The 11,545-nt window shown below is 37.1% G+C and overlaps 1 protein-coding gene across 1 annotated transcript; it reads left to right on the forward strand.

Moving 5' to 3' along the window:
• Positions 7,410-8,790, forward strand: LOC109713674. Its single transcript, XM_020237844.1, has 2 exons — positions 7,410-8,250; positions 8,333-8,790. The coding sequence occupies exons 1-2, from the start codon at positions 7,466-7,468 to the stop codon at positions 8,340-8,342; spliced, it is 795 nt and encodes a 264-aa protein (XP_020093433.1). The 5' UTR covers positions 7,410-7,465; the 3' UTR covers positions 8,343-8,790.

An 11,545-nucleotide genomic window follows, 5' to 3' on the forward strand; every position in this document is an offset into this window, starting at 1 on the left:
TATATATTAGATTTGAATCGGTTAATGATAATTTGACTTCAAATTTGATGAATCGTTTAGCTTTACAGATTTAGCTAGTATATTTCATATAATTTTTGCAACTAAATTTATTAAACTAAATAATTAAGTTAAACTCCATCAATATTTTTTTATTTTTTATTATACAATTTATATCTAATTAATTAATATTATTAAAATNTATATATATTAAATATAAATTTTATTTTAATAATATTAATTAATTAGATATAAATTGTATAATAAAAAATAAAAAAATATTGATGAATCGTTTAGCTTTACAGATTTAGCTAGTATATTTCATATAATTTTTGCAACTAAATTTATTAAACTAAATAATTAAGTTAAACTCCATCAATATTTTTTTATTTTTTATTATACAATTTATATCTAATTAATTAATATTATTAAAATAAAATTTATATTTAATATATATATTTTAAACTATTTTAAAAATTATGTATAAATAATTATATATTTTAACATTTTATAATAAAAAAGAAAAAAAAATAAATTGAGCCCCCGAGGGGCCCACCCGGACAAAAATTTTATGGACACTGTCCCCAAACTAATAGTTTGCGGGCTGTGCGGATGGGCGCCACGTGGCCGATCCGACGGGTACCCGCTGCTTTCTCTCTCTCAAAAAAAAAATACAGGGCACAAACTAATAGTTTGCGGACTGTGCGGATGGGCGCCACGTGGCCGATCCGACGGGTACCCGCTGCTTTCTCTCTCTCAAAAAAAATACAATGCAATTTTTTTTTTCTTTCCGTGGCCGTCGGATGGGCCACATGGCGCCAATCCGCATGGTCCCCAAACTAATTAGTTTGGGGATCATGCCTATAAAATTTTGTCCCACCCACCCCCAACCCCACCGGCTATTCCCACACCCCGCCACCTGGATCAAAACTCACAATTCATTATATGTAATGTAATAGATGCACCTCTTTATATTTGAATTTGAGTAAAAAATTCAATGATAAAAATCTGCATTTTACATATCTAATTATATTATATAACTTACACTATTATCCATTTTCAATTTCTAATGTATTAGAAGATGTTATCTATTTTCAATTCCTAATGTATTAGAGGATGTTACAATATGTATGTATCACTCAAGCGGCTTCAGCTTGGAAGATTCCGTCGCGTAGATCACAAATTTGTAAATTTGTATTGAATAATCCAGAGTTAGAGTAGGAGTCGAATTAGGATAAGAGATCTTTTGTGATTTTATTAAAGTCAAATTCTTTGCACAGAACTTGATTTTTAGTTATTGTTCGTCCACTCAACCGGAAAAACTCATTGCTGAATTTGGTTCGGACTTATTTCCTGGATGTGGGCTTATATTAAACACAGTCCAATACTACTCAATCCAAGACTCTCTTTTGTTCCACCCTACCTCATCGATCCCCCCTCTCGGCCCTCAGTGACGCCGCCTCTTCTTCCGACGCCCAAAAACATGCTCCCCGTATTGTTCATGTACTCCAATTTAAACCTCTCAATGCTCGCAAATAGGAAATTGTTGTAACGGCTATCAAAAATTATGCAAATGAATAGGTTAGTAATTAATTAGAAATAAAAACTAATTTAGTTGTAGTTGAATATGTAGTTGTGCATATTCAAAGATCACTTGCTTTGGAAAATATAAAAGTGAAAAATTGTTAAAATATTCATAGAATTTAAATTTCAAGAAGCGGGCTAAATCGCAGCTCCTTCATAGGATTTAGATTCCAAGAAGTGAGCTAAATCACAGCTCTTTTTCGATTTTTTTTTTGAAATATAATATTTTTTTTCTTTTTTTTTTTATGTGTATAGATAACAAAATATTTTTTATACTTTTTGAGTGTCTTAAAAATGTGTGATAATTAAAAGAATCTAAAAATATGCGAATCGAGAAGTCGATGCCCCTTAATTACTTTANATAATATTTTTTTTCTTTTTTTTTTTATGTGTATAGATAACAAAATATTTTTTATACTTTTTGAGTGTCTTAAAAATGTGTGATAATTAAAAGAATCTAAAAATATGCGAATCGAGAAGTCGATGCCCCTTAATTACTTTAACTTTTAGCATTATTTGTCATAAACAATTAAAATAAGCATAGAAATATTCAAATATAAATTAGAAATATCGTCATCTAATAATTTAAAAATTTTGAGAAATAAGGTTGTTTCACATATAAAACGTTTCGTATGAATAAAAAAAAATATCGTTCTTCGATAGCTTAGACTCTTGAAAAATAATTATTGTTTAATGTAAAGAAACATTAATATCTATCTCTATTCAAACACGAAAAAAAGAGAAATTGTATATGTACCTTATAATACGAGCTCGAACTTGGTGAAAATGAGCAGACTGGTGAGGAAGATGTGGTGGAAAATGAAGCAGTCAAGAGTAATAGAGTGGCGGTGCCTCTAGAGGAAGCAGTGGAGGTAGACGGACGCGATGATGTAAAAGTAGGCACTGCAATCGGAAAGGCGAGGGACGAAGAGGCGAATGGTGCATTCAGGCTTTCTATAATCATGTTGAACACCGACTCCTACTCTTGCAGCCTTTTACAAAACATCGACTCCTGCTCCCGCAGCTTTTTATCTGGGCGGTGCATGTCGCTCTCCTCTATCATCTTCTTGAGGCACGTGGTGAGAGAGTCAATCACTTTTCAGTGGCCTCTGAGGTACAGTGTGAGCTCCGCCATTGTTTGTTAGTATGAGATCAAGCACTAGACACAACCAGAGAAAGCTGTCATTAGTTGTATAATGAGCATTGTCGGAGTACCGTGAGTTATTTATAATAAATAAGGTGAGCAAAATTCGAGCAGGATAGATCACAAATTTGTATTGGATAATCCAAACTTGGAGTAGGAGTCGAATTAGGATAGGAGATTGTTTTGTGATTTTTATGTAGGTGAAATTCTCTACACAAAACTCGACTTTAGTTACCATTCCGCTCAACTAGAGAAACTTGTTGCCGACTTCAATTCGAGCTTATTTCCTAGACGTGGGCTTCTATTAGAACCAACCTGATACTACTCGGCACAATACTCTTCTTTCCACTATGCCTCGTGGATCCTATCTTCATTTTTTAACGTGATAATGTGTCATGGGCGACCTTTTCTCTTGGATCGAGCACGAGTGCGGTGAACGCGAGTTATTTGACAATGCCTACACTGCCGCCATCCCCTCTTCACGGCCTTCAGCGGCACCGTCTTCACCTCTGCCGCCCACAAACGCGCTCTCCATATTGTTCATGTCCTCCAATTTGATCCCCCTATGCTCGTGAGCAGGGAAAAGTTTGTAGCGGCTATTAAAAAATTGTGCAAATGAATAGGTTAATGATTAATTAGAATTAAAAACTAATTAGTCATAGTTGAATATGTAAATATGCATATTCAAAAAACACTTGCTTCAAAAAATATAAAAATAAAAAATAGTTAAAATATTCATAGGATATAAATTCTAAGAAATGCACTAAATCACAACTCTTTTTCAATATTATTTGAAATGTAATATTCTTTTTTTTCTTTTTTTTTTATGTGGATAAGTAACATAGTATTTTTTTACCCTTTTTGAGTATCTTAAAATGTGTGATAAAAAGAATCTAAAAATATGCAAATCAATAATTGGGATGCCTCTTAGACTCTTAGTTACTTTATTTGTCATAAACAATTAAAATAAGTATAATAATTGAGTAGGGCTAAAATACTTTTACAAGTATCACCTAAGTGATACTTGTGTGTTTCTAGCCCTTGGATTGAGAGATGGGAGGTTGAGATGATGGGGGTAGGTGGTGGTAGGTGGTGGTAGGTGGAATAGTGTTTGATCCAAGGGCTATTTGTAATCAAAAAGTAGATCCAATGGCTAAAAAGGTGATAGCAACTTGGGGATGATACTTGTAAAAGTATCCTAGATCAACTCATAATAATTTTCAAATATATAAATTAGAAATATTATCATCTAATAACTTTAAAAATTTTGCAGAACAAGAGTTGTTTCACATATAAAATACTTCGTACAATTAAAAATAAATACCGTTTTCTAATAGCTTAGGCTGATTGTTAATATAATTTAACAGTAATATCTATCTCTATTCGAAGACAGAAAGAAAAGAGAGAATTTGTATATATGTAACTTACAATTAATCCGAGCTTGAACTTAGTGGAGCTGAGGAGACTAGTAAGGAGGAGGCGACGGACATCGAAGGAGTCGAGAGTGATGGAAAAAGAGTGGCAGTGCCTCCAAAGGAAGCAGTGGGGTTAGACAAATGCGATTACGTAGGATTGTGCGTTGCAGTCGGGGAAGCGGTCGTGGAGGCGGCGAGGAAGGGGTGAACGGCATGTCCCGATTTCATAATCATGTCAAAAACCGGCTTCTACTCCTATAGCTTTTTACCTAGGCGGCGCACGTCATCCTCCTCCGTCCTCTTCTTGAAGAACATGGTGAGAAAGCCGATCACCCTTCAGGGACTTCTGGGACAGAGTGTGAGCTCCGCCATTGATTGTTGGTGTGAGATCGAGCACTAGAGACAAGCAGAGGAAATTGTCGTTAGTTGTATAACGAGTATTGTGGAAGTACCATGAATTATTTATAATCAATAAAGTGAACGAAATTTGAATAGGACTGATTGCAAATTTGCATTGGATAATCTAGAGTTGGGAGTAGGAGTCAAATTAGGATAGGAGATCATTTTGTGATTTTATGTAGGTGAAATTCTCTACACAGAACTTGACTTTCATTATGGTTCTGCTAAACCATAGAAACTTGTTATCAAATCCGATTCGGGCTTGTTTTTTAAACATAGGCTTATATTAGGCCCAGCCTGATAGTACTCAGCCAAAGACTCTTCTTTTCCACCTCGCCTCACTGATCCTATCGTCGTTTTTCACATGTGATAATGCGCTATTGGTGACCCCTTCTCCTGGATCACGCACGAGTGCGGTGAGTGTGAGTTCTTTAATGACGCCTACACTCGTGCCGCCTCTCCCTCATCTGCAGCCCTCGGCGGCGCCGCCTACTCCTCCGCCGCCCAAAAACACGATCTCCATATGTTCATGCCCTCTAATTTTATCCCCCCAATGCTCACGAACAGCGAATTATTGTAGAGGCTCTCAAAAAATTGTGCAAACAAATTTGTTAGTAATTAATTAGAATTAAAAACTAATTAGTTATATTTGAATATGTAGTTATGTGTATTCAAAGGTCACTTGCTTCGGAAAAATATAAAAGTGAAAAAGGGTTAAAATATTCATAGAATTTAAATTTCAAGAAGCATGCTAAATCACAGCTCATTTTCAATATTATTTAAAATGTAATATACTTTTTTCTTTCTTTCTTTCTTGTATACATAACATAGTATTTTTTACCCTTTTTGAGTGTCTTAAAAACGTGTGATAATTAAAAAAAAAAAAAATCTAAAAGTATGCGAATCAAGAACTGCAATTTTCCTTAGTTACTTAACTTTTAGCATTATTTGTCATAAACAATTAAAATAAGCATAATAATTTTCAAATATATGAATTAAAAATATCATCATCTAATAACTTAAAAAATTTTGGATAATAATAGTTGTTTCAAAGATAGAACGCTTCGTATGAATAAAAAAAAATACAGTTCTCCAATAGCTTAATTAGGCCTGTGAAGAATAGTGATTATTTAATGTAATTTAACAGTAATATCTATCTCTATTTAATGACAAAGAAAATAGAGAATTTGTAGATATAATTTACAATTCAAACTCGAACTTCGTGGATGTGAGAAGGCTATTGAGGAGGAGGCGGCGGACATGGACGAAGTCGAGAGTGATGGAGTGCCGACACCTCCAGAGGAATGGAGGTAGACGAATATGACGACATAGGAGCAGGCACCATAGTCAGGGAGGTGGTCATGGAGACTGGCGATGAAGGGCGAACATCGCCATCTTCGCGAGGCACTTGGTAGGGAAGCCGATCACTCTCCAATGACCTCCGGGGTACGTGCAAGCTCCACCATTGATTGATTGTTGTTGTAGATCAACCACTAGAGATAATAAGCAAAGAAAGTTGTCTTCAATTGTATAATGAGAGCATTGCGGGAGTACCGTGAGTTAATTTATAATCAATAAGGTGAGCAAAATTCGAGTATGATTGATCGTAAATTTGTATTGAATAATCGAATTAGAGTAGGAGTCGAATTAGGGTAGGTGATTGTTTCGTGATTATATGTAGGTGAAATTCTCTATAGAGAACTCGGCGTCGACTTTGAATCAGGATTTGTTTGTTTCATCAAAACTAGACTTTGGGTTAAAACGGACTTCAAATGAAAACTAGTTCTCCCCAATTGTTTGTTTCTATAGTTATGGAAGTAGAGTTTCTTTAGCTATTTGTTTGGTAGAAGGTGAATGATATAAAATTATAATTTATGTATAAATAATAAATAACTTAATAAATAATAAAATACAATATAATAAATGAAAATAATATAATTATATTTTTTATAATTAAAAATTTTAATCTGAAATCACTAAATTATATTTTTATACATATAGGTAAATTATAATAATACACCAATAACATTATAAAGTAAAAAAAATTGTTAGTACTTTACTAATCAATTTTCATTGTATTTAAGTACAAACTAATGAAGAAAATATTAAAGTTTAACTAATCGATATTTATCATATTTTACATATGCAAACTAAATAAAAGAGTAATCATAATTAAATATATTTAAATATAACAAGCATTATCATTCATATTATTTTATTATTTCTTCCTTCACCTCTTTTCATCGTAATTAACTTTGGTTTCGAAAACTTGAATTCTGACATAATCTTTATTACGGCAAATCAGATAGCAGAAGTGATCATTTGCGGTCAAAAAAAACTTCACTTCTCTCTACTTTCATCCAAACAAATAAGCTCTTATCGTTGGGGATGCAAATGAGGTGGATCCGGGGGTGGAGGGGTTTCCCACATCCCTATCTAACAATGGCTCCATTTCTTGTTGGATCGGGACGGATTCGGAGCGTGTAAATTTTAATCCTACTTTTGTTCCCCCATTTACCACTCCATTCGCGGTGGATCGGATCGAGAGTGATTTTTTTGCAGATTTTTGACCGATCGGAGCATATTGAAAGAAGAAAGGGGTTTTCGCTCCTGCTCTATTTACTTAACGGATCGGAATGGATTCGGGGTGGATTATATTTTTTAATATTTTTGTTTCTACTTTTTATCATCATATCCTTACCGGATTGGAGCGGGAGCTCCACCAACCCGAATCCATTTGCATCCCTACTTACCATTCCGCTCAACTAAAGAAACTCAGGGCTGAATTCGGTTTGGGCTTATTTTCCGGACGTGGGCTTATCTTAGGCCCAGCTCAATACTAGTACTCAGCCCATGGATCGGCATTTTCTTCTTTCCCTCCCCGCCTGGTCGATCCCGTCGTCGTTTCTGCGCGTGGGAATGCGCCATGGGCGACCCCTTCTCCTGTATCGAGCACGAGTGCGGTGAGCCTGAGCGCGACTCCTCCGACGACGCCTACACCATCGTCGTCTCCCCCTCCTCCGCCGCCCTCGGCGGCGCCACACCCTCCCCGACGCCCCACGCCGACGCCCCCATTTTCATGTGCTCCCTCCCCGACTCCCCCTGCGCCGCATCGGACGGCGACGATCGCGGCGGAGGGTTCTCGAATGCTCCGGTCCCGAACCCTAGGGAGCGGGATCCCGTTACCCCGCCGCCGGAGCTCGCTCTTACATCCTCCGGTGGTCTCAAGAGAAAATCTAGGGTTTGTAGCACCAGATCGAGGGGCTGCACCATCAGATCGTCGGTTTCCCCGCAAGAGACCCCCACCAGAGGTAACGAAGTGTTAGGGTTTGGTAAAAGTAGAAATGCCGAGACATCAAAAGAGGACGCTGCTGTACCGATGAATCCCTCACTCGAAGAAATCGAGAAATTTCGTAATCGACCCCTGGAGACCCTTCAAGATGCTTCGGGAGCAGTTCCGTCGCAGAGAATGCTTCCGGATTCCGTGCTGAAACCTCCGACTGAGGAGGGGAATGCTGGGCGTAGATTGAGGGAGAAAGCTGAAGCTCGGCCACCACCGGCTAATCTTCGCGATTGCGTCGACATGTTGTCCAGTAATATCGACGCGAAATTTGGTGATATGGATATCGTTAATGTAGCTAGGAGGAGAGGCGTCGCATTCTCCGATCCGCCTTGGTGGGCACCTGGAGGTTATCCTCCCTTTTGCACTAGGTAATGCTGCTACTAAGCATTTAGTTCTAATGCACTGATTTGGTACTGTTTCATAATATGCGAAAACTATTTTCCTATGCAGTGACAAATGAGTGAATGAGCCCTTCACGACGATTAGTGTTGAGACAATTCCTATTTTCGCAACCTCCAGATATCTAAGTTCTTGCCACAGGGTACAGGTTAGAGTAGCAAAGAATGTGAATATTTTGCTGAATGGAGAAGTTGCAAATAGCATCGTTTTGTGCAGTGATGTTATCTAATCGGATTAATTTGCAACTAAGTCGAGCTGGCGTATTTTGATCACTATAACGCTAATATGTTTGTTTCTGGTTTACTGGTGGTGTCTGTGCGTGTTTCTTCTGGTTTTTGCGTCTCTTTCATGATATGATCTGGTGAGATGGTATAACTGCGAAAGATAGAAATCCTGTTTATACTAGAATGTTGCATGCAGAGTAAGCTATTTTCCTTGTAGAAAAGTCTATATTTTGTTGTTGTATTTGCCTGCACTCTTATTGCAAACTCCAAACTGACTGCTGGAAAGTGTTTTGTTAACTAAGGAGCTTGCAGTTTTCTGTTTTGTTTGGAAGGATAGGAGGATGCACCCTTTCTGCCTTCCATTCTGTTGTATATCAAACTTCCTTCAATAGGTTAATCCATTACCATTAATTTTTGGTTTTGGTGATTCCTTAGTAGCTGCTTGATGTAGGATCTTGTATTAGAGTTCCTGACTAGGGTCGCTAACTTGAGCGAACACGAGCGAGCTGGGGTCGGCTCGTGTTCGGCTCGTTTATTAAACGAGCGAACACGAGCTGGCTCAACTAAAGTATCGAGCCGAAAAATCCAGCTCGTGTTCGGCTCGTTTATTAACGAGCCGAACACGAGCTGGCTCAGAGATTGGCACACGAACAATAAATTAAAAATATTATATTAAATATATATAAAAAATAAATTTATAAAATTTTTATCCATTAAACTTTGATGTAATAGTTGAAACATTTACATTAAATGAGTTTTTTTATAATTAAGCCGCATTTATATTTTTATTTTGCTAAAAATTAAATAATAAATATAATTATATATAATTATTTATTTATATATAAAATATAAATTAATAAATTATATAATATATAAATATATGTATTCGAGCTGTTATCGAGCCGAACAGGAGCGAGCTGACCCAGCTCATGTTCGGCTCATTTATTAAACGAGCTGAAAAATTCAGCTCGTGTTCGCTCGTTTACTAAACGAACGAGCCGATCTCGAAGTTCATTTTGAGCCGAAATGAGCTGGCTCGCGAACAGCGAGCTGGATTGCCACCCCTATTCCTGACATCTTGAACCACTACTCGATTGCAGTACATGAATAATTGAATAGCTGTTGGCCTGCTGCTATAGTGGTTCGTCTGTTGGGCATTTTTTTCGGTACCTCAATGTCCAGGAATGGACGGTTATTTGGCCTCCATCGTATTCTTTGACATTCTATAGCTATAGAACCACCGTAAAATATTGCTGTGCAAGATGCTCTACTCATTTGCCTAATCCTGCATTCTTTCTTACTTGATAGTGTTAAAATCATTCTCTTCTATGCTTTCTTAATTGCTTCTGGTTTCTTCTCTTCTAATACTTCTTTCCATTGTCAATGGTAGTTGCTTCTTTCTATGATGTAAATTTTCCGAGGCATCACTTCTAATTTTACCAGCCGAAATGTATGGTTCTCTCTTTTCATGATTTACTTATCGTCGTATTCAATAAAGTGTTTCAATTGTTAACCGATTGGGTCTCATATTTCGGGCTCTTCTACTTCCTCAAAAGGAAATGCTTTAATATGTGATAAACTTTTAGCTCCAATCCGAAAAAGCAAAATGAAATGAAGTTTTAGGAGTATCTGGTGCTTTGGCAGTTGTTGTTTTACCGTATTCCTTTCCAACTACTAATTATCGTTTCTAGATTTTTCGGATAGCATAGTTTGCATATATATATACCTCTCGACCTTAACCCACTACCTTCAAGCTTTCCGCACTAGCCGTGTAGACCGACCGACCAACCGCAGCCGTCGGGCCCTCTTTCGCTCGTCCTTATCTCAATACGAGCCAACACGACTGCGCTCCACTCGAACAGTAATCTCCGACTCGAAAAACTCCACGCCTGTGTTTCGGCTCGTGTTATTAAGCCGAACACACTGGCTTCAGGATTTGCCATACGAACAAATAAATTAAAAAAATATTATACTTTAAATCATATTATAAAAAATAAATATATAAATTTTATCCATAAACTTGCTTTGATGTAATAGTTGAAACTTTCACATATAAATAGTTTTTATAATCTACCGCCCGCACCCTTTACTCCTTCCTATCCCCGCCTAAAACTAAATCAATAACACACTACCCCTCACACATATCAATATTATTTATATATACAATAATATAAATTAAACTAAATTATGACTAAACTCATAAAATCATATCCTATTCGAACTGTATCCGACGCGAACCAGACGACAAACCTATCTCAATGTTCGCTCATTTATTAAACAGCTGAAAAATTCCAGCTCGTCTTCGTGACATCGCTTTTACTAAACAACAGCCGATCTCGGAGTTCATTCCATGCCGAAACATGACGCCTGCGCGAACACGAGCTGAATTGCCAGCCCCTATCCTGCAATCCTTGAACCACTACCGAGTGCAGTAACTATATAGAATATCTTGCCTGCTGCCATATGCGCTTTCTGATTGGCATTCTTTTTGCGTACCCGATCAATGTAGGATATGACGTGTTCACTTTTGCGCTCCTCTATCTTATCTTTGCACATTCTATATCGCCTATACGATACCACCGCCGTAAAAATGCTGCGCAAAATGCTCTACTTCATCTTGCCTAAAATCCTGCATTCTTTCGTTACCTGCGGATACGTGTTAAAATCATCTCCTTCTTAAGTTGCTTTCTTAATTCGCTTCTGTTTTCTCCTCTTCCTTAAAATATCTTCTTTCCATTGTCAATGTAAGTTGCTCTCATGAGTAAATTTCCCGAGCATCACTTCTTAATTTACCACCGAAAATGTATGGTCTCTCTGCTTTTCCATCGCACTTTACCTCCCCTATCCGTCCGTACTCATACAAGTGCTACATCTCGCTAACGATCTGGCCTCTGCATATTCGGCGCTCTCTACTCTCAACCAGAAATTAATATAACTTTAATCTTCCAATCCGAACAAGCACACAAATGAAACGACAGTTCTAGGACGTCACCCTGGCTGCCTTCTGTCAAGTCGTTCGCTTTTCAACCGTATTCCCTTT

The sequence above is a fragment of the Ananas comosus genome, linkage group 8, assembly GCF_001540865.1.
Source record: "Ananas comosus cultivar F153 linkage group 8, ASM154086v1, whole genome shotgun sequence".
In the NCBI taxonomy this organism is placed as follows: domain Eukaryota; kingdom Viridiplantae; phylum Streptophyta; class Magnoliopsida; order Poales; family Bromeliaceae; genus Ananas; species Ananas comosus.